Source organism: Chaetura pelagica, unplaced genomic scaffold, assembly GCF_000747805.2.
Source record: "Chaetura pelagica isolate M959 unplaced genomic scaffold, ChaPel_1.0 scaffold222, whole genome shotgun sequence".
Taxonomy (NCBI): Eukaryota; Metazoa; Chordata; class Aves; order Apodiformes; family Apodidae; genus Chaetura; species Chaetura pelagica.
In genome coordinates, this window is record NW_009952711.1 from 2,129,367 (window position 1) to 2,151,918 (window position 22,552).

The following is a 22,552-nucleotide window of genomic DNA, read 5'->3' on the forward strand; positions in this document are numbered from 1 at the left end:
AAGTTTTATGGGCAGAGAATGCCCTTAATTTGAAGGTTGTAAGTGCATTTCTAGAAGTCCCATTTCTAAAAGTCACATGTAAATCAACCAGCCAACCAAAACCACCCACCATTTGATTTAGTCATTCAAGCCTTGATTCTAGTTATCCAAAATAAAAAGGAAAATTGGGAAAGCAGGAGTTGCTAGCCTAGGTGATGCAAGTTGTATGATGCCTGTATAGTTAGTAAGCATATCCAAGGAGTACATGGCCCGTACTTCTTTCTTTCATCTGTCTGAGTGTAACCAATAACAAACATTCTTCCTGTGCTGAAAACAGAAGAGAAATACGTACAGTGTTGCCTTGCTTTTGTGACTTAATATGATTTGTCCAGATATGAAGATGCTTGCTTTAGAAGTCTTGGTATATGGTGAATATGTGGTAGCTTTACATTTAAAATAACTATTTGTGGTGCTTTTTGAAGGAGTCATGTATAATTTTAAGAAGTTCTTGTGAAATGACTATCACTGGGAAGAAACTGTTATGGGATTTTATTTTCATTTCTTCATACTCTTTCAATTTATTACTGAGGTCCTGATTGTAAATGAGTTAGTGTGATAAGAGCAGAGGGATCCTCTGGTAGGAGGTTTGAGGTTCAGGTGGATTATCCTTTAGTCACACATTCTGAACAACCACTAGAAATGCAATGAAGAAACAACTTCACTCGAACCCAACTTGTTTCTTCTGTCTTCTCAGTGAGTTTCTTGAACTAATTTGTATGATTGGAGGATGGATGACAGGAACAGGCTAGTCAGATCCTTCAATTCATGGATGGAAATGCATATGGCTAGAGCAAGGGGAATGTCCCTAGTACTTGGTTCTGAGATAACTAGCCCTACTATTTCTCATGGTGTAGAAGACTCTGCTTTCACTGCATAGTGACAAACTACGCCTTGGTGAACTCCGACTGCATCTCATGGCGTCATCGGGGAAGATGTTTTCTGATGGCTCACTGGATGTTAATGTTAAACTCAAGGCATGTACCCTGGATGATCTCAGAGAAGGGATTCAGAATGTGACTGCAAGGTAAATTAGAATGCATCAGAAATAAAAAAACTCCTTGCAATTTGTCAGGAAGACTGTTTTCTTTTTCTAGGTACTTGGCTTCATGAGGGACTGATAAAACTTGAGTCTGTCAGTTGTTTCCTGTCGTAAATGTTAATCAAGTTGCTTCTTTTGTATGTTAATGTCCCAGGTTATCCAAAGTAAAAAAAGGACCTGAGAGGCTTGAGTATTACAGTAAAGTGTAGTACTGCTGAACTTGGAGCAACCAGCCTCAGCTAGGGAGTTCTATGGACTGAAACGTTAGCCTGGCTTTTACATTCTGCATATGGAGTTTCAAAAATGTAGCACACAGATTTTAAATAGAAATTAAACTTCTTAGAGATGTCTATACCCTCTTTTTTTTTTTTTTTCCTGGAGGAAACACTATTTCCTTATGTTGTAATTCTTATTTGTAAATGGCACTGGGAGAAAAAATGGCAGGACTTATACATCCTTTTTTTTTCTAGGTCTATGTGCTGTGATGTTTGAAATATTTCTTACTATACTTGTTTTCCAGAATGATAGACAAGAAAGATAACACAGATGACAGTTCTATGATAGATATAAGCTACAAGCAAGATAAAAATGGAACTGCAGTCATTGCTGTCCTTGACAAGCTGTACATATGTGCCAGTATGGAGTTTTTGTTGACTGTGGCAGATTTTTTCATTAACTCAATGCCAGCAACCTCAACTGAAAGATCTGCACAGTTCCAGTTAAAGCAGGTTTCTTCTGGGAAATCCAAGCCAGAAGCAGGTTTGTAAAATTAATATTCACCCGCCATCCCTACTCTCCACCTTTACAGACTTGATAGTGAAAATAAGTCATCCAGAAATTTTCAAGATGCTCTCTTTCTATCAGACTTAAGAAATTACATTATTCTTCACAGTGTGTAAGTTGACCTGTGATATTCAGCTTTAGCAAAGTGTTCATGTAAAAATTTATACATTATTGATTAAATTTGTACAATTTTATGCATGGTTTATATATTACATACATAATGATGCTTTCAAACCTTTTATACTCAAGGAGGTTTTTTTTTGCTTATTTACATAGAAATATCTGTACGGCCAGATATGACAGTAAAAGCTGTGATCATGGATCCAGAAATTGTATTTGTTGCCAATTTGACCAAGGCTGATGCTCCCGCCTTAAAAGTTTCCTTCCAATGTGATTTTTCTTTGACGTCTGGAAAGCTTGCACAAAGGATGACTGCTCAAGTGAAGGACTTGAAAGTGTTGGCCTGTGCCTTTCTCAAAGAAAAACAAGACAAGAGTGTTACTACAGTAAGAAAACTTGTTTTTCAGAATGAAGAAATTAAATGAGAAATCTTGGTGAGCGTGTCATTTAGCTGACTTATCCATAGTGCTCAGGAAATTCCAGTTCTGTATCATTGATTATTATGAAGAAGGGACTGTGCATCTATGCTATGTCATTTAATGGTGAATCTTGTATCAGTAGCTGCAAGATTTCATCACACAGAGCTCTGTCAAAACCCTGTGTAAATAAAATAGTTTATTGGTGAAGAAGTTGTATGAAGGGTTTTGAAGACCAGAGATACCATTCTGCAACTAAGTTTTCTGGCTGTGAGATTATTTGTTGCAGTAGAGTGTTCTGATCAGCATGATACATGGAACTTTATCTACTCATTCCTAGCAGGGAGCACTGAGCTGCAAAGGTGGTCTGTGTGGTTCATCTTGCACATGGTATCTTTCCTTAGACATTTAGTTTTTCTTAAGGATTCAAGGTTTTTTTGCCTCTACCATCAGTTTGTCTGTGAGCTGGGATTTTGTCTTGTCTGGTTTTTAACCCTTACCTCAAAAGCTTTTATTTCACTTCTAACCTTCCGGTATGAAATTGTTCTATTCAGCTTTGGGTTCTGGAATGAAGCAAAGTAATGCTTTGGAAAGAATGTTGTTACTCTGAAACTTGTTATTTTATGGGATCAGCATCCCATTTGGCCTTTGGGATTAAAAAATACAAGACCAGTTGGAAAGGTTAGGTTGCAGGAATTGCCTTAATAATCAAATTCTATTTTTCACTCAGGTGTTACGGCCCTGTTCTTTGGTCATGGAAAATATGGTGCATGTCTCTGGGCTACAGACTGTGGTTGTAACAATAGAAGAACTTACTATAAAGGTAAGATTATTGAAAGTGTCTTTGAAAGAACAGGTATGTTAGTCAAGCTGCAGCTTGAGGTTTTGTTAAATTTATGTATTGGTATTTAAAAATTATTTTTTTTCCCATTAGTTAAGTTCTACAAATAAGCATTAATCCTTTTTAGAGATGCTCTGTGTTGGGAAGAATCATTATATGTTTCTTGTTTTGGCACTCTCTTGGCGAAAGAGGACTAAATATGTCAAGTACTAGGATTCCTCATATCAGTTTCTTTCATATTTGTGAAACAAACCTTCCCCCTTCCATCCCCACCACTTTTTTCTCTTCAGGGAATCTTACAAGCAGAAGCATGCACACAAGTGCATGTAAATTCAAGGTTGTTAACATGATTTTCAGAATAATACACAATGTGAAATATCTTGTTCTTAATAAGTCAATTAATAATTGTGTTTTCAGATTGCATTTGGGATTGGGAAGGTAGTCAGTGGTGAAGTTTTAAACTGTAAGCAATAATACATTGTTCTTGAAGCATCAAGCTTTCAGCAGATGTACTGTACTGCTAACTGAAATGGTGGTGTATGTAGCTCTGCAAACATGCTGTGTTGAACACCTTGAAGATTGTAAAATAAAATGACAATTTACAATATAGTAGGGAGAAGATTTTAAATGACTGCTGTTTAGGAGGTATCACATATCAGTAAAAATAGAATTCCAGTCTGAGAATTTTGTTTTGAGCCTTGGGGATTGTAAAGGAGGAATTGGGAAATAATGTAGGAAAGGAAGATAAGAGGAGATCCATTAATGGAATCTGGTTTTCTTTATCCTTGAATTTAAGCTGCATGTCTTAAAAGGGGCTTTAATGCTGTGTGCATGGATGAAGAACCCAGTATTTATTTAGTATTTATGTTCTGTGTATTTCTATTTTCTTTGTTTAAGATCTCCCCAATAATTCTGAACACTGTGATGACCATTATGTCTGCCATAAAACCTAAAACAACAGAGGAGGATTCTAGAGGAGCAACTGAAGTTTCTGAGAATTTGTGGCAAGTGAAGCCTATAGATGAGTGCAATGCCTGGTTTCTTGGCGTTGATATAGCCACAGAAGCAACAGAAGCTTTTAAGGACCGTGAACATGTTCAAAAACAAGAGAAATTTGACATTGTAGTGAAATCTGTTCAGATTACCCTGGAATGTGGTCTGGGTCATCGTACTGTCCCTTTGTTGTTAGTAGAATCTATGTTTTCAGGTGTCCTTAAGAATTGGTCCTCATTGATGGAGGTCACTGCTGATATGTCACTGGAGGTAAGTAGGATTAATTTGTTAGAGGCTTAAAATGCTTCCATACATTCTGTCATGTTCAACTAACTTTTTATTACACTTTATATGTGTTAAATTAATTAAATATTTAAATTGTAATATGCTCAGGAGTACTTGAGTAGTCAAGCAACTATGAGTAAGCATAATGTGGTTTTTACAGTAACTTGCAATCAATAGTAGATTTTAGTGGCAGTTGCTACTGTAGAGTAATCTAGTCTTCTCTTTATTAGTTTTGCATGTTCACTATTTTCTTTCTGAACAATAAGCTTGGCATAGTTGAATGTTGATATTTGAAGTTGTATTGCCCACCTTTTTTAGTTCATCTCGTATTTTGTTTGTTGGTAAGATAGAAATAGCACTCTTTTCTCAAAATCTTCTTTGCATCTTGAATTGTAATCACACCATAGTTTTTTTGCCAGCTATTTTAACTCTTTTGCCCAAGGTGACTTTGGAGATGGTATAAATCTCTTAGGGAGGCACTGATTTAGAATTTCATACAACCAACTGTGCAGCTGCTCTGTGCAATAGGTGAACTACATCTTACTTAGATCTTGTTAGTTTACCAAATGTGCCTCATACTGCTTTCTCTGCTGGATGTACAAGTAGCTTTCCTTCCTTGCTAGAGATGCCTATCCAAACAGACTATGGAAGATTCATCATATATAACAGGGGGAGGCACTGTGGTTCCAGAAGGAGGGAGGGATGAGGAAGACAGCTGCAAGAGAACATCCAGAACTATTTGGTTCACAACTTCTATGAAAATTTGCAGTGGATGGAGGGAGATGAAATCTTGGTGTAGGCTATGAGTGTATATATGTAATGAAGTATTGGAATGTTTTTTGATCTCCAAGTCGTTCCCTCAAACAATGTAGGAGAGGGTAGAGACTGCATTATATTAAGGGAAGTGTTAGAAATATATGGAGTTACCACACTGTCTAATTGCTCTGAAACCAAGCCAGGTAGTCAGTTCTTAAAAAATTGTCACTTTCCAAAATGTATGATATATTACACTTCTGTCTGTTAATTTTTGAAGCTGTTAAAAGTTAAACCTAGACCTCCAAAATGTGAAACGAAGATAATTTTCTTACTAATGTTGTCATACAAAATTATTATAATTTTTAGATGCCTTATTTGATTTTTGATTCTTTTTTTAGATTCATTATTATAATGAAAGCTATGCAGTGTGGGAGCCACTTATTGAACGGATCGAAGGAGGAAAGAAGCAGTGGAGTTTAAAGCTGGAAGTACGTAAACCTATTTGAAACTATGTTAAATAATTTAAATAGACAGCTGTTTCTTAAAGGTTTTATGTGACAGAACATTGACCTGCTGTTGCTTTGAGGTAGCTATGCAATTTCACTTGAAAAAAATATCAATTTTTAGGTATCTTAAGGTTTTTCTGAATACTCTTCCTTGTCCAGTGCATGGGTAAAATGTAGTGTGGAACCACAGGTACAGAGAGGAAAGAAAATAACTTTCTTGCCTTCAGTGGTGGCATAAAGTTCCCATGGTGGTGTAAGGTGTCTGAGATCTGCAAGCTGAAGTAGGTTTTCCTTTACTTAGTGAAATTGTCAAGTGTAGGTCGAGTATTTTTTCCTGTTTTAAAGAAGCAGGAAGTAATCAATGTGTTTGTTTTTTAGATGAAGACTAATCCTGTCCAGGAGAGAAGTTTGCTGCCTGGGGATGACTTCATTGTTCTTCCTGAGCCACAAACTGCAGTCAACATCTCTTCAAACGATACAATGAATATAACAATATCCAAATGTTCTCTTGCTGTTTTCAGTAATTTAGCCAAGGTAATCCTTAAAGGAGAAGGTGCCAAATTCTGTGGTTCTGTAGGAAGTGCTGATCTTTCTGTGTTGTCTGTCACAAACCAGTGACTGTTCTGCAGCCCTAACAAATGTCTGCATTTAAAGATTTGCTTTCAAACTGTAGTAGAATGTCCAGTGTGCTAAAAATATTTTTACTTATTGTATTGGGGGGGATAGTAGGTGTGCTTATGAATGCCCTGGGCTTTTTCCCCCCCCTTTATTATGGGGGAATAAATTTTGATTATGAAATCAAGCTGCCTCCCAGAATGTGGCTTACACCTATTTATTTTCTAATTTTAAATGAGCAAAAGTTCTCTGAGGTAGTACTTGCTTGTACTGTAGGTCTATATTGGCAGCCAGTTGTTATGCTTTTGTGTAATCAAACAAATGTTTATAAGCTGAGTTGCAGTTGAATATGAAGTATGTACGTGGTGAATGTGCTTGGGACTTATGTGTCCCAAATCTTAATTTTTCTCTGACAACCTAACAACTATAAAAAAATTCCCAGTGCTTATAGCGGTATCAACATTTGCTGCAAATCACAGAATAATAATAAAATTTTCTGGAAGTACCTTTACTTCCCTGAAAGACTACTATACAAAACATAGGCATTGCTATATATATATTTATTTATTTTTTTCCCTTTTCTCTTTATTTGGTGGTGTCTGGGACCTATATTTTAAAGCATTTATATATATATGTTTCTGTGGTTATTTTTATATGACATATATGTTATTACAGGCATTTTCAGAAGGAACGGCATCCACGTTTGACTATTCCTTTAAAGAGACAGCACCTTTCATAGTGAAAAATGCTCTAGGTGTTCCTCTCAAAGTGCTTCCTAGCTCCAATTTTCGGATAGTTGGTTCAGTTGGGAAAGAAAACGTGAAAAATGTAGAAATTGGTCAGATTGTGGAACTGGAATACTCTGGCTTTGAAGCACCCCAGCGAGGAAAGTTGTCTGCCTTGTACCGACAAGAAAGCTCCATCTTCTCTTTAAATTTAGGTATTATGTGGGGAACACTGTGTCTTGTGGCATGTTGAGAATGGGAAGGTGGGAGAGTCAATGTGGTTAAATTAGATGTGATCAAAACTCAGGTGAAGTACATTGTGTTGAAACTGCTTTTGAATACTGATAGGAATTGAAAAAAATTAAACTGGCTACTGGACTTCTTGAAAAGAAACAAAATTTCTTCTCTCCAGTTTTTCAGAGAGTGAAAAGTACAGTATTTTTTCTTCCCCTTTGGGAAAAATGGAAAACATTCTAATGGAGTCATTGATAGACCATATTACAGACCCCTGGGACACAGGCCTGTGGATTGAAACTCCCGTTAAACAGGCTCTTCACTTCTCATATCCCTGCTATCATTTGGCTTTCTGCAGTTACCCAGTAACTTGAGAGCAGTGGTGATTTTTCTGTGTTTTTAGCTTTGCCAGAAAATACTCGTGGGGAATAGAATATAGTAACTATGAATACCTAAGCCTGTTTATTTTCCTTTCCATCCTATCCCGTATGAAGGTACTTGGTCATGATACAAAGATCACGTTCTGTGTTGTATTTTGTTAACTCACCCAAATTACACCTTTTTTTAGTCTTTGGTGTACTTACTGTGCTATGTAAAAATTTTGATCTAAAGTTAGTGTCTTCGAGACTATTTTGACCTTAAACGTTTCTTTCACTGATGCTAAAATACAATTTCACTGTGCTTTTGCCAGAGAGTGCTTTGATCCTGGTTGTTGTTTGAGTTTAGAGGAGCTCACGTATTGTTGAAATAGAAAATGGTTATGTGATTTGTTTTGTCTAATCAAGACTTGTCGATTATTTTTGTCGATTAGAACTTGAAGGATATGAAGAAGTGGTGAATGTTCCTATAGCCAAACCAGGTCGACGACTGTACAACATAAAGAACCTTCATGTGGCACATTCAGACTCAGTCATTGTACAGATAGATGCTGCAGAGGGAAACAAGGTTATTACTGTACGATCTCCCCTGCAGGTAAAAAAACCAACCAAACCAAAACCTGAAAGAGGTGCTCCTCTCTGAGTGACTTGGCTTTTCTTCCTTAATGTGTTTTTTGAGATAATATTTAAAGGCATATTATTAAGTATTTAACTCAATATATCACATGGATTCTTATCTGCATTCTGTATATGTGTCTTCCTGACTTTTGGCTTTAACTTTAGACTTTCTAATATTTAATGAGGCTGGAATTTGTACTTTTTCTGTGATTTAGCAAAAATAGCTTAGTTTTCTTATATACCTGTATATTGTTCTCTTTCAAAATTGTATTTCTTACTAAGATGCACAGAAGTTGATTTTCCAGAAGAGTTTAATTCAGTCTATTAATGTTATTTTTTTGTGTTGCTATTCAGAGTTTTTCCTTTAGAAATTTGTATCACAGAAATTAAAATCATGGGTTTTGATCCTAGGTCAAGAACCATTTCTCAATCCCATTTATAATCTACAAACTGGCTAGAAACACCAAGTCACTGGAGTCAATTGGTATATGCAAACCAGAAGCAGAATTTCATGTTCCTCTACATTCCTACAGGTACACTTCTCTGCCCTGTAGAGCTAATATCTGTGAGATTGAGGCATAAATATAGCATTAGTGTGGAAGCTTAAATCTGCAGTTGGGATTCTTTCCTGACTGGGCTAAAACTCCAAAATGCTACATTTGCTACGTAACTGGTGTGCTGCAAAAGTCCTTCAGGATGTTAGCAATTACTAAAATGGGTCTTGGGATTCTTTCCTGACTGGGCTAAAACTCTAAAATGCTACATTTGCTAGGTAACTGGTGTGCTGCAAAAGCCCTTCAGGATGTTAGCAATTACTAAAATGGGTGCAGTTAGCTGTTAGTGCAGAGCTGGTGTGAGCTATTTCTTGTCATTTTCCCATAGGTGTCATCTGTATGTTCGACCAGCAGGAACATTAGAGGGTCAGTTTAGAGAGTCCACAACTTACATTGTCTGGAGGGAAGAGCTACACAGGAGCAACGAAGTGAAGTGCTTGTTACAGTGCCCAGCCACGGAGACAAATTTCTTGCCTCTAATAATCAGCTCAACTGCTGTACCTGATGAACTGAATTTTATTTCAGCTTATGGAGAGGAGTGGGATCCTGCCTACATTATCCACCTTCACCCTACAGTGACTGTGAGAAATCTTTTACCATACTCCTTGAGATATTTACTTGAGGTAAGTTATTTTATGGTTTTATTTGTAAATCATTCACTTGATTTTAAATAAGACTATATTTACTTAGAAGTGGAGGCGAATGTAGTGTGGAAGATGCTGAATGTTGTTTTTTGTATTTTCTGTTGGAAATGAGTGAGTCAGCTGATGGTTTGATTATGGCAGCTCTGCAAATTGTTTTTAATTTCGGTGTCCTTGGCCAGTTCTTCCTTGTTCCTTAAATCTTAATACTGTACTGAACTGAATCGGTCTTTTACAGTCTTCTGAGATCCTGTTTCAGTTTTGCAAGGTATGTTTGTTTCGCAGGGAGAAGTGTAACAAATAGCATGTGAAATGTCTGGAGCTTCTCTTCTATGTAGAAAGCACAACTTCTCCCCATTCTGACGCTGATTCTTTACTCAGGACTATTGTGGGGTCTCCTTTGCACAAATTGAAAGATGTATTTGTGTTGATGCTCTGCAGAATTTTTTACTTTCAGCATTTTTAGTGTCTAGTATTTATTAATGAAAGATAAGTGATTTTAGTAAATAGATATGGTGTTAGGATTTAGAACTATTATCCTGGTTTGTTCTCTTTTGTCCTGCCCACATAACTGGCTGTAGCATTCACTTAGACCTTGCTTTCACTCCTGTCCAGCAGAAGCCTGAGGAAAGCTGTACTACCAAACAGGCTGGCACAGCTGCCAACTTCTGCCGTGGGTGTTCTTTAGTGTGAGAAGTCCTGGCTGTACATCTGCAGCACAGTTCAGTTCAGTGTTGCACCTAGTACTGTAAGTGTATGAATAAGTGCTCATTACAAAAATCTATTGAAAATCATAGAGGAGGGAGGAGACAGACACAGATGATGCCTTGAACCTAGTTTGCCTTCTTGAAGTCTAGAATTAGGCAGTGTTTACTGTCTTGCAAGAAAAGTGCAGTTAATCTCAAATTATTCGTAGATACAGGCTCAAATGAAAGTGACTGGAGACTGGGTCATGTGCTACTGAGATATGAGACACATGCAAGAGAATACCTACATTTTAGAAATTAAAACTGAATTTTCCCTTTTAATTTTGCAATAGGGAACAGCAGAAACTCGTGAATTGACAGAAGGGAGTGCTGCAGATGTTTTTCATTCAAGAATCGGTGGAGAAATAATGGAACTTGTGTTGATAAAATATCAAGGCAAAAACTGGAATGGGCATCTTAAAATCCATGATGGGATGCCTGAATTTTCTTCTGTGTGCTTTGCATCCCATTCTGCAGCTGTGATGACAGTGGATATTTACATACATACCCGGCGAGTTGGGAGCCGGATGATCTTGTCTGTGTTCAGTCCTTACTGGATCATCAACAAGACTTCCCGTATTCTCCAGTACCGAGCTGAAGACACTCATGTGAAGCATCCAGCAGACTACAGAGATATTGTTCTGTTCTCCTTTAAAAAGAAAAACATTTTTAGTAACAATAAGGTATGCTTGTTCCAGGCTTCAGCAGTTGTGGTGTCTTCAAATCCTGCTCTGAGGGGGAAAGGAGCACATGGACACATTTTGTCCAGAGAATTTATTTTTCTTAGATTTGAATCTATTGGATTTTATTTGGCTGCTGCTTTTTTTCTGGTTAATTGTACTTTTTTTACTAAGTAGAAAGGAGGGCAGTCACATGAAAATATGGTTTCAACCTTTTCCAGGTTTTGCACTGCATCCCATTAGCTAACGTAGATCCTGACCAGAAGCTGGCTGATGGAGTAGGGTGGTCTGATCCTGAAAACTCCCTACCAGCAAACTGTGTCCTTGTGGAGAAGAATTTAATGTAAATATGTAAATTAGGAGTGTGGACTTTACAGTCAAAAGGAAAGCTGCTCTGAGTCTTGCTGTGGAGGTATTTTCCACAGAATAGAGGAATCACAGGCTTCTGTTTTACTCAGCTAGGTACTTTGACATGTAAAATGCACAATGTAACTATTCTGCCCGATGTTAAGCTTATGTATTTTCTTTTCATTTTGTTTTAATGTGATACTTGTATGGAGAACTGAAGAGTACTGTCACAGAGGACAGTAGCTTTTTTCCCATTTCTGTGTGTGATGTCATGAACATAAGAGTCAGTGAGGGCTGCTCTGTTTTGCTACATTTTGCTGTTACTTCTTTCCCAGAACTGAGGCACAAAGTAATAAATCGAAATATGAATAGTGGTACTACATGCTTAATCTTATCTTAAATTATAGAAGGTTTTAAAGGCAATTAAACGTTGTCTTTATACCATTATATGTGATATAATTACACTCCATAATGCTTGAACTAGAAAATTCCAATTACTTTACTGAAGTACTTTCCATGTTGTTCTCTTGTGTGTGTAGATCCAGTTATGCATTTCAACTAGCGCTTGGTCCAGTAGCTTTTCTCTTGATACTGTTGGAAGCTATGGATGTGTCAAGTGTTCAGCTAATAACATGGACTATCTGGTAAGCTATGTTTCTGTGTTTTGTGGAGTTACCTTGGAGTTCTTTTGGCTTCACTTGTTTATTTTCTCCTTAAGACATTTATTTTACTATTTACACTACATTTAAATAATGGAAATAAAAAACATCTAAGGTAATATTTTTTATGCCCCAGCTACTTCGGTCTGCACCTGACAGTAAGTTATTTCACCAACAGACATATTGATGTAGTTTGCAAATGTGGTTTATCTAACAAATGTGTAGTACTAGGCTGTTGGAAAATAACAATGGTGAACTCACATGGTGGAGATAAGTGTTCACATTCAAAATTCAAATTGTTTGTGTTTAGATCTTCACTCTGCAGCCGTGTCTAAGACTATATTTCCCCAATAGACAGAATAAAGAATACACTTGATAATAATATGCAGCCATATGGGGAGTTGTGTTTCTATATGCTCTTTAGCTGATCTCAGATTATATGATCATTTTAAGTTGTTTTAAGTGAATGTAGAGTGATTCCTGTTAGGTTTTCCCCACAAATGCTACAGCTGAAACTGGCTTTTTGCCATTGTGTTGTGTTGCATGGTTTGCTGATTCTATTGCAAGCTGTTCACAGAGCAGGAGTGTAGCCTTTGTAATTAGAGTAATGTTGGCTTTTCTCCTTTTGCCATTCTTACTTTTCTCTTATGATTGTTTTTGTTGATTTACTCAAATTGTTGTTGTTCAACAGGTTGGAGTTAGCATCAAAATGAGCAGTTTTAACCTTACCAGAATAGTTACCTTCACTCCATTCTACACAATAGCAAACAAATCTTCTCTGGAGCTAGAGGTTGGAGAGATTGGTCCTAATGGCTCTTACCCAACTAATAAATGGAATTATATCTCATCTTCAGAGGTAATGTTCCATTTTCTTTTCCTTTGGATGTTGTTGTAGACAATCCAACTGGTATCTAGCTGTCACTTAAGGAAAAAGCAGTTCTCTTATAGCAACTCTGTCACATCTGATGGCCTGACTTCGATACTTCACATCTCAGGACCACTTGAACAGCACAGGTTGCATATATTGGTAAATTAACCAATTTCTTCAGATACTAAATGTAGATGAGATGTTCGTAAGTGAGTAATGAGGTAAGAACTAAGGCATGTGAAGTAGTTTTAGTCATGCAAGACTGTTTTGCTGCTGGCTTACTATATTGAGCATATATGAACTGTTGAAGTTAAGCATTTCTTGTTTTACAGTGTCTTCCATTTTGGCCTGAAAACTCATCTGGTGAACTTTGTGTAAGAGTAGTTGGCTATGAAGGGTCATCCAAACCATTCCTGTTTAAAGTCCAGGATAATGGCACTCTACTGAAGCTGGAAGAATTGGTGAGACTGAGTGTGCTGTCTGTTCTTAACAAACAAGATGTCACCAGTTGATGTATTCCAATTAGAATAGCAGAGCTTTTTCTTCACAGTTCTAAGATAGTAGGTGGCTCAGCTTTGCAAGAGAATCCTTTCTAGTCCTGTGTGAAGTGAGGATTTACCACTACTCTGCAGTGTACTAAGGATAATTTTTCACATTGCTCTGATGTGAGCTGGAGAATCTGTAAGGTCATATTTTTGAAAGGTACATGTATGCCCTTTCACCTCTCCTCCACACCTTCCAGGATAGCAAACCCATCAGTTTATCTTGCTAGACAAGTATTCAAGAAAGCCATCTGGAAAGACTGTGCATAAGAGGGAGCACCAGGTAACTCCCTTGTGTAAGCAAATGAGAAAAATTGTGCTGTACACATCACAGAAATATCTTGCAAATATATTGGAAGAAGGCAGAATCTTGAAAGCCCTTAGAAGAAAGACTGAAGGTGATTTGTTTTGAGGTTTAACAAAAGTAAACTTTCTGCTCAGTGATCTGTTTGTTACTACATTATTGATATAATTGTCCTACCTTTAAAAACTTGAGTACACTTGTCTAGAGTAGCCTTTCAGATTTTTAAGCAATATGGAGGAAACTGCTTTTTTAAAATATAAGTAAGTCTTGTAACAGAGTCAAGGGCATGCTTGGCTATACTTTTTACTGAATCTATCCAAATAAACTAATTCTGAAAAAAAATACTTAAATTTAATGTAATTGTTCTATTAAGTTGCATCAATATATGGTTTTTGGATGCTACTGATGTCTGTGTTAAGCTAGTGACTGACATGTTTGAGCATTACTAGATCATGTGGAACACATTTCCTTTTTACATTTGTAAGAGACCAGTGAAAGACTGATCTGAAAGTAACAGTTTAGCCAGTTGTAACTTGAATTTATGCATAGAACAAATACTGAACTTTATGTCCAACTTTCTCTCCAGAACGGGGGCTTACTTGTAGATGTGAATGTTTCTGAGCATTCTACTGTCATAAGCTTCTCAGATTACCATGAAGGAGCTGCTCCAGTGCTTATTGTTAACCATACTTCATGGGACTCTCTCAGATACAAACAGAGGTATGTGAAAGAAACAATTCACTGTTGGTTGTGTAACCAGGGGGTATCCTTTGTGAAAAAAGTTATGTTTTACCATTATGATGCCTTGAAAAATAGAAAAAACCCTTTTCTTTATTATATTCTTTTAATGAAGTACTTTGTCTACTTCTAAGCAGTTTTCATAGTCTGAGAAATCAGAGAGAGTGAAGTGGGAGTCTACATCTTAGTTCACTTAGAGCTTAGCTACAGCTGGACTTGTTTAGGGTGGACAATCTGGGTCCATCGTGTCTCACCCAGGAGCCTGGGGAGTAGAGTATATGATGCTGTGACTTGCTTACATCACTTCAGTCTCGTCTTAACCAGTGAATGCTGTTATTTTACTCCTTTTCTTTTAACCTGCAGTGGATTACAAGAGGAAATGGAGTTGAAACCAAAGCAAGTATGCCTGTTTGCATGGACAGATCCAACTAAAACAAGAAAATTGACCTGGGGCTATGCTCAAAATTTTGGTGAACATGACCTGCTTAAGGTAACTTTCCGAAGGGGGGAAATCAATGCTGAACCAATCTAGGACAAGAACAAGATTAAAATTCTCTGGGAGAAAGCTTCTTCAGTAACTTGGCATCTGTCTTGTCCTGTAAGAGACTGTGAGCCTACTCTCCAGAAGCAGGATTTTAGATCTATAGATTAATATAATGAGAGGATTGGACACAAACTCCAACCTGCATTTTTCTATCTGATTTTTCTTACGTATGAAAGAGGAAGGATTAAGTCTATGAGCTCTGGACATATCTAAAATTAATAATTCACCAATTTTCTAGCAGTGCTGCATATGGCTTTAGCATCTTCCTAAAGATGGATAAAACCTCTGACTGTTGTGACTCTCACTTCCAAGGGGACATGCTTGCATGGAGCAGTAAATTCTGACTTTCTCCCTAAGAGCTATTCCAGTGTTTGCAACTCATGCAATATTAAAATAGGAATATGTGTGAAGTGGGGGCAAAATAACAATGATCAAGATGGAAAATGAGAGGGGAAACTACATCTGGAAGCAGATGTAAATCTAGGGTGAGACTGGGCAAATCTTTTGTTAAAGAATGGGGAAGCAAACACTGGTGAAGGAGTATTTTTCTCACTTAACTGGAATGTAAGCTAAATGAAGTCCTCTGTGTCTGTCTCTGAACAGCAGCCCTCTTCTGCCTTTTGCTAAACGCTGATTTCTTCAGAGACTTTTTCTGTTGACTAGGCACAAAGTTAAGATAAGAAAACAGAAAATATGAGCAGCTAAAAGTAGGGACAGGAAAGCAAGCTTATTTTTCTGTTATACTGGGATTGGATTTACGTTCTTACTGTTGAACTCTGACAGTTAACCAATTACAGCATTCTTTACTGGATAAGCACTGTTCTGGGTGCAAAATTTTTTACATTTAATCATGGTTTTAGTTTGAATCTGATAGTGTGTAATTATGATCACATTCATTATTATTTTTGCCTTTTGAGATAAGAGCTTTAACTGTCTCAGTTTTGCCTTGCAAATTAACAAATAAGTAATATCTGCATTTGAAGAGCAGAGATGTTAATCATTGTCTGATTTTACTGTTTCATGGAATATGATTTAATGCCACCTTCTCCCATCACCTGCAAATCTAAATATTTTCTTTTGCTGTCAAGGCCCTTGTTTCCTAATAATTTCTAACGACATTGACAAATATTGCTGGAATGCCTGCTTTTCAAAAGGGAAAAAAATAAAAAATCAACCACAAACTTGTTCGCAGTGTTGGGATACAGGATGTCACCGGATCAGTATGATGCAATAAATGGAACAAGAAAAAATATGAGTTCTTGTTTGTGTGTGCCAGTGAACATGCTTCTCATGCAGCAACATTGTGGATTTACTCCTGTAATGTGCTACTAATGGAATTTCTTTCTTTCTCCAATACAGGATGACTGTGGCCAATTCCCTTACAATGCAAATACTCAGATACACTGGGTGTCTTTCCTGGATGGACGTCAACGAGTGCTGCTTTTCACAGATGATGTTGCACTAGTTTCTAAAGCACGACAAGCAGAGGAGCTGGAGCAACCTGATCAAGAAATAAACTTATCAATCCACAGTCTTGGACTTTCTCTTGTTAACAATGAAAATAAAAAAGAAATCTCCTATATAGGAATTACTAGGTACTACACATGAAAGCATAAATATTCCTTTGAATAATCAAAATTTGACAGCATGTTACAATTTAAACAATACAGTTGTGTTAAAGGGAACATCTTGCAAATAAAGTTAATATGTGTGAAACCTTTTAAAGTAAAATTCATTTCTGCCTTTATTCCTATTGCGCAATTTTAATAAATAGGATTTAACTACCTCCTTTCTTACTTGCTCTTAAAAAAAAGTACACAATAGGGTTTTTTGAGCTTGAAAAGTTATAATAATATATTTTTACATGGTTCGCATGCATAAGAAAGGTTAAAGTACTTTTAAGTGGTTAATCTTCTTACTTGTCTTGCAGTTCTGGTGTTGTTTGGGAGCTGAAGCGGAGACAGAAGTGGAAACCATTTAATCAAAAGCAAATAAACCTATTGGAACAAGCCTATCAGAAGCATCTTTCTAAGAGTGCTTTCGATGCTCCAGGTTGGCATAAACTAGACAGCAATACAGAGGTATGTTTTGAGGTTTCAGTATTTAAATGATTGCAGAACATGTGCAGCAGTTAAAACAAACTTCTGTTCTGCTAAGTGAGGATATTTGCTGTGTTGAGAGAAAGACAAATATCAATCTATTTTTTTAATAGTTTCACGTTTTATGCAGTAGAATATTTTTGCATTGAGGTAATACTGAGTCAGCATTGAGGTATTTTCCAGATTTGTGTTACGAAATAGAATCTCAAAGAATGTTGCTTTTGTGTGGTAGAAAAGGTTGCTTGGTGTCTGCATGTTGGTTACAAAACTAAATTCTTACTGATGTAACTGAAATTCTATGCAGAAGTCTTGGTTTCTTGCTAAGCTGCAGTTCCCATGACTTGATATGATGAAGGAGCCTACAGCATTCAAAGACTATTGAAATTAATTCACTTACTGAGCTTTTTCAGACATGAATTATACCTGTCTTCCATGCATAAATTTCATGTGTCAAAATGGCAAAATTTTATAGTATCATAATCAGGCTTGTTTTCTGTATCTTGTTTTTAGTGAAAAAACACATATACCCTAAGCTGTATGAAGACTTAGGTTTTGTACATTGCACCAGTCTGTGGTATCAAAAAACTTGTATCTGTAAGTTTTTGCATTTGACTCAGGATCAAGGAGAGCTTTTTCATTTTGCTTCTCATAATTTAAATGTTTCAGGATCACGGTAAAAGCACCAGCTGGTAAAGCAGTGACCTGCAAGTACATGTCTTTATGCCAGTGCAATATACAACTTGGGAAGAAATAGTTACTTAGATAACACAGAGTTTCCTGCCTGGGGCAACTGCAGTTGCAATGCGATGTGCAGATCAGATTAACTTGTGGTTTTCATTACTTCCCATGCAGATAACTGGATTAATTCAGTAGCCATGTGATCATGAAATAGGGAAAAATTACGATTTGATTTGCTAGTCTGTTTAGTACCGTTTTATTGTTTCTCTAATTCAGCTGTACCTTAGCTCTGCTTTGTTTTATTCCCAGGTGAATTTCAGTAAGGTGCCAATGGAAATGCGTCTCCCAGTCAGATGCAACATCCGGCGCAACTTCCTCTCAGGAATTCAGGTTGAATTCAAACAGTCCCCTCACCAAAGAAGCTTACGTGCTCAATTGTATTGGCTGCAGGTACTGCCTTTCATCATGTTATGTAAAAAGACACTCTAAGGCTTTTATTTTATTCATTTATATGAAGAGGTATCTCCAAATCTTACATGTGTTGTGCTCTGCTCACTATGCCAGAGTAGCAGAAGTGCTGTGAATGCTCCATTGTGGAAAAAATTGCACAGAATTGTGGGTTAAGGTAAAGCAGAGTGCTGGGATGGAAAGTTGGTTTCTGAAGAGAGGTGTTTTGGTGTGTTAAAACACAGAAGCAAAAACCTCAACCTTTTCAAACTTGTTTACCACAGTTTGTGTATAGCCTTTTAACATACTCTTCAAGAGTATTCCTAGAAGGTCAGAGATCTTTAGTACAAACACTACTTTTCTAGTGGAAAGTAGATAATAGACATTTTAAATATTCAAAAATAATATGCAATAATATATCTTCAGGTAAGCTTAACAGTGAATCAATGTGCAACACTTGCACCTGATGAGCATACTCCAGTCAGCATTAATAGTGTTACTAAGCTAACCAGTAGAGCACTGGAACTAGTGAGAAGTGTTTAAATGAATTTTTGTGAGTGTGACCCTGGGTAAGCATCCCTTGTGCAACACTGCCAACCATCTGACCTTTTATAATTAAATATATAACACTCCAAAATGGTGTCAGGGTAATCCTTTTCTTTTTTCCTTTCCCCCAAATAAAGATGACATTCTTCTTGGAGACACTCTCAAGCTTTCTAAGATGAAAATGCTCTTGATTATCATGTCATTAAAATATTCCTGTAATTATGCAATAATTTATTAGGTCGATAATCAGTTACCAGGATCCATGTTTCCTGTTGTATTTCACCCTGTTGCCCCTCCCAAGTCGATTGCTTTGGATTCAGGTAAGAGAAAGCCTTTTTTAATACCAGCTTTATTCAGCACTGAAAGTAGTAACTTGGCAGTTTCTTTTTTACATGTGCTGAGGTATTTTTTTTCTGTTTAGAACCAAAACCCTTCATCGACATCAGCATCATCACAAGGTTCAACGAATACAGCAAAGTACTGCAGTTCAAGTGAGTTTAACAGTGTGTGTAATACAATTCTAGGGATTGAACACATTTTAGAAGTGAACCTTTTTTAAAGTTCACATTCTCTTATCCAAACAACTGTTGACTTTGGATCGAGTTTTTAAATGTCTTCAGTGAATAAACATCATTCTAAAGATGTTTTTAGAAAGTAAGGACTGACCACGTGAAGGGACTGTTATGCAGTTTCTTTAGGAATGAGAATTATTTCCCTCTTGTAGTACAATATCAGAGCTGCATGTCTGTCTGTTTGCTGTGCAGTGCTGGGTTTCTTTGGAACTCTAACAGGCAGATCATAAAGTCTCTTAACACAGCCCACTACAGTAGTGTGTTCTGCTGTGACAACCATGTTCTTAATATGTCTGTACCTTGAGTTTGTGTACTTAAAATGAGACAAAAAGTTATACTAATGCTTTCTAATGCAAGTGTTTGTACCCAACTAGTGTGGATACAATATTTCAGGATGGTGAACTTCAATAAAATGAATATGTGGTTCTGTGATTCAACAATATGACTTCTGGAGAGATGCATTTAGATAAGGGGAAGAAATATGTTGTTTAGATGTTATCCATGGAGCACATGGAATTGGAATGCATGAATGTAAGAAGTATTTGGTGTTGATTAATATTTTTAGGTAAATTTTGAAAATGTTAAGTTATGTATTGTCTGTGGTAATGTATAGTTTTGTGAGGCTGGTAAGTCCTTTTAAATGTAAACAGCCAGTTCATTTTGTAGATCATAAGTCTTAATAAGTAACATAAATGTGCATAACAGAACTTCACTTATGTAGGGAAGCATGTGATATTTAGGTTAAACCTCTACAAGTATATGCTGGTTTTCCTGTTTTAGGTACTTCATGGTTCTTATCCAGGAAATGGCTCTGAAAATTGATCAAGGATTTTTAGGAGCACTTAGTGAACTTTTCACCCCATCTACAGACCCAGAAACTGAAAGACAAAGGGTAAAATATGAAAGTGTTTTTTGCCTTTATTCAGAAAATTGCACATTGTTACCATATTTTAGTTTAAATGAGTAAATATTGCTTTTGACAACAGTGAATAAAGGGACAGTAAAATAATTTTCAGTGAAGTACTGCTATTTCTGTTAAACATTGGCTGTGAGCATTACTAACTGACACATTTGAGTAACTGATACTTGGTTATGTGTCTTCAGCTCTTCTAATGTTTTGTTACTTGATCAAACAACAGTTTCAGCTGTGTCTACAAAATACAGATGAAATAAGGCTAGGGTTTATAGAGTGGATTTTGTTAGTCTAGTGTCTTGTCTCTGGGGAGCAGAAGGAACAGATTTTCATGGCTCTAAATGAAGTCACTTAGGTGGATAGTATTCAGAAAGGTCACATTTGCTTCTAGTGTGCATAGAAAAGTCATTCTTCCAAGTTTCTTTTTCTAAAACATGATCTTCAGATGTGCTGTGTAAATGCTAATTTTGTGAGAAAATTAAAAAAATACAAAGAACCTCAGGATGTTGGTTATGTTACTAATATTTTGAAATTAATTTGGAAGTGATAGCTTAAGTGATTGAGGAACTTAAGGGAGTATCAGGGGATATAGTATAAAATGGAAAAGTCACTCTGAATTGTTGTGTGGGTTTTTTTGGGTTTGTTATTTTTTTGACCCTGCATTAAAGAAATTAAAGAAACCAGTATAGTTAGAATCTGGTATACAAAAGTAATTAGTCTATTTCCAGTTTTGGAGATACTGGCTATTTAATTATATTTACATATGTTTATACAGAAATTATTAATTATATACATGTTGATAAGTGAAACTTTTTAATTTTTTTTTAAAATAAAAACAGTCTAAATTAATTCAGCAAGATGTGGATGCACTTAACACTGAGCTAATGGAGTCTTCCCTAACAGACATGTCAATGCTCAGCTTCTTTGAGCACTTCCATATTTCTCCAATTAAGGTAAGCAATGGAGATACTTGTTAAGAAAACACTTGATATCAAATATTTTAATTCCTGATAGTAAATACATCCTCAGATCATCCTTCTGGGTAGCTGAGGTCTTCATGCTGCACTCCTGATGGGCGTTTTTTAATGTTCTCTGGAACTTATGATTTGGAAAACTTTTAGTTACTTATGAGTACAAACAGGCCCTTAACCTTTGCTAAAGGGGAAGAGTCAGTGGGTATAATGAGGAAAGCTACATAAAATGCTGGTCTGAAGGTATCCAGAATTGAAAATTGAACTTGTACTGGGAATTGAGCTCCATCTATTTAACATGTTATTTCTCTCATTGTTTACAAATAAGATTACAGCTGTAGGCATAATGACAGTTAAACTTCCAGGGCATTTGGGTACTTTTCTGTATAAAAATATAAATAAATAGTTCAATCATGTTAGTTGAAATTGTGCATTTCCTCAAAGTGAGTAAAAATACACTTGCCACTCTTTCACCATTGGTTTGTTTATGTGTGCATCACACAACCTGTCTGGTGTGTGTCATTTTTGTCTTGATTTGTCTTATTTTACTAATTCTATCTTGACAGTTGCATTTGAGTCTGTCTCTGGCTTCTGGTGGAGAAGCATCTGATAAAGAGGAAGAAATGATAGCCATCCATTCTCTGAATTTGCTGTTGAAAAGTATTGGAGCTACTCTAACAGATGTGGATGACCTTATTTTCAAGTAATCTAATACAGATTATTAATATTAGTTAATATTTTGAATATATCTACTACATAATACTTGGGCAGATGGTGAACTTGTCTGAGTTACTATTGTCTACGTAATAAATGTACACAGCCTGTGGGAACAGGGAGGAATGGAGGGAAGATGAGGTTGGTCTCCTTTATAAGAGAATATGGCTTCAGGTTTATATGGAGATAAAAAGAGAACTGTTTAGAAGGAGGAAGGGTATCTATAACTAATGTGTGATTACTTGTCTTTCAGACTTGCTTTCTTTGAAATTAAGTATCAGTTCTACAAGAGAGACCAACTGATGAAGAGAGTTATTAGACATTATAGTGAACAAGTAAGCTTACTTAGTCAAGCCTTTGTGTAAAGTTTTATATTTCTTACAGAATGTAGAAAACAGGAAAGAAAAGGTGAATACCTCTAAAAGCTACTATTTTTATGCCATAGATCTGAAGTATGAGTCTGTTGGCATGTTATAAAAATGTAAAAGCAAAAGTGTCATGAAATTGTTTTAAGAATTTTAAGAGATTGGTTCTCTTTATTTACATTTTTCTTCATCAAAGTATTCTAATAGTTATCCATACATATATTTTATTTTTTTGCCTAAGCCTGGCTTCATTCTATTAGGAATATTTAGTTGAGC

At 36.3% G+C, this 22,552-nt stretch overlaps 1 protein-coding gene across 1 annotated transcript in view; it reads left to right on the top strand.

Annotated features, from left to right (window-relative positions):
• VPS13C (vacuolar protein sorting 13 homolog C (S. cerevisiae)) overlaps positions 1 to 22,552 on the top strand; it is an 87,329-nt gene that overhangs the window by 51,049 nt on the left and 13,728 nt on the right. The window contains exons 50-75 of the mRNA XM_009994514.1: positions 894 to 1,063; positions 1,599 to 1,837; positions 2,138 to 2,367; positions 3,128 to 3,220; positions 4,136 to 4,501; positions 5,671 to 5,760; positions 6,157 to 6,312; positions 7,069 to 7,333; positions 8,164 to 8,324; positions 8,759 to 8,880; positions 9,230 to 9,524; positions 10,582 to 10,971; positions 11,856 to 11,960; positions 12,667 to 12,831; positions 13,176 to 13,304; positions 14,276 to 14,409; positions 14,791 to 14,917; positions 16,331 to 16,566; positions 16,902 to 17,052; positions 18,058 to 18,198; positions 18,980 to 19,061; positions 19,163 to 19,232; positions 20,094 to 20,205; positions 21,066 to 21,179; positions 21,764 to 21,900; positions 22,165 to 22,246. Of these exons, the coding sequence (XP_009992816.1) occupies positions 894 to 1,063; positions 1,599 to 1,837; positions 2,138 to 2,367; positions 3,128 to 3,220; positions 4,136 to 4,501; positions 5,671 to 5,760; positions 6,157 to 6,312; positions 7,069 to 7,333; positions 8,164 to 8,324; positions 8,759 to 8,880; positions 9,230 to 9,524; positions 10,582 to 10,971; positions 11,856 to 11,960; positions 12,667 to 12,831; positions 13,176 to 13,304; positions 14,276 to 14,409; positions 14,791 to 14,917; positions 16,331 to 16,566; positions 16,902 to 17,052; positions 18,058 to 18,198; positions 18,980 to 19,061; positions 19,163 to 19,232; positions 20,094 to 20,205; positions 21,066 to 21,179; positions 21,764 to 21,900; positions 22,165 to 22,246 (4,362 nt within the window). The remainder of the gene's footprint in view (positions 1 to 893; positions 1,064 to 1,598; positions 1,838 to 2,137; positions 2,368 to 3,127; positions 3,221 to 4,135; positions 4,502 to 5,670; positions 5,761 to 6,156; positions 6,313 to 7,068; positions 7,334 to 8,163; positions 8,325 to 8,758; positions 8,881 to 9,229; positions 9,525 to 10,581; positions 10,972 to 11,855; positions 11,961 to 12,666; positions 12,832 to 13,175; positions 13,305 to 14,275; positions 14,410 to 14,790; positions 14,918 to 16,330; positions 16,567 to 16,901; positions 17,053 to 18,057; positions 18,199 to 18,979; positions 19,062 to 19,162; positions 19,233 to 20,093; positions 20,206 to 21,065; positions 21,180 to 21,763; positions 21,901 to 22,164; positions 22,247 to 22,552) is intronic.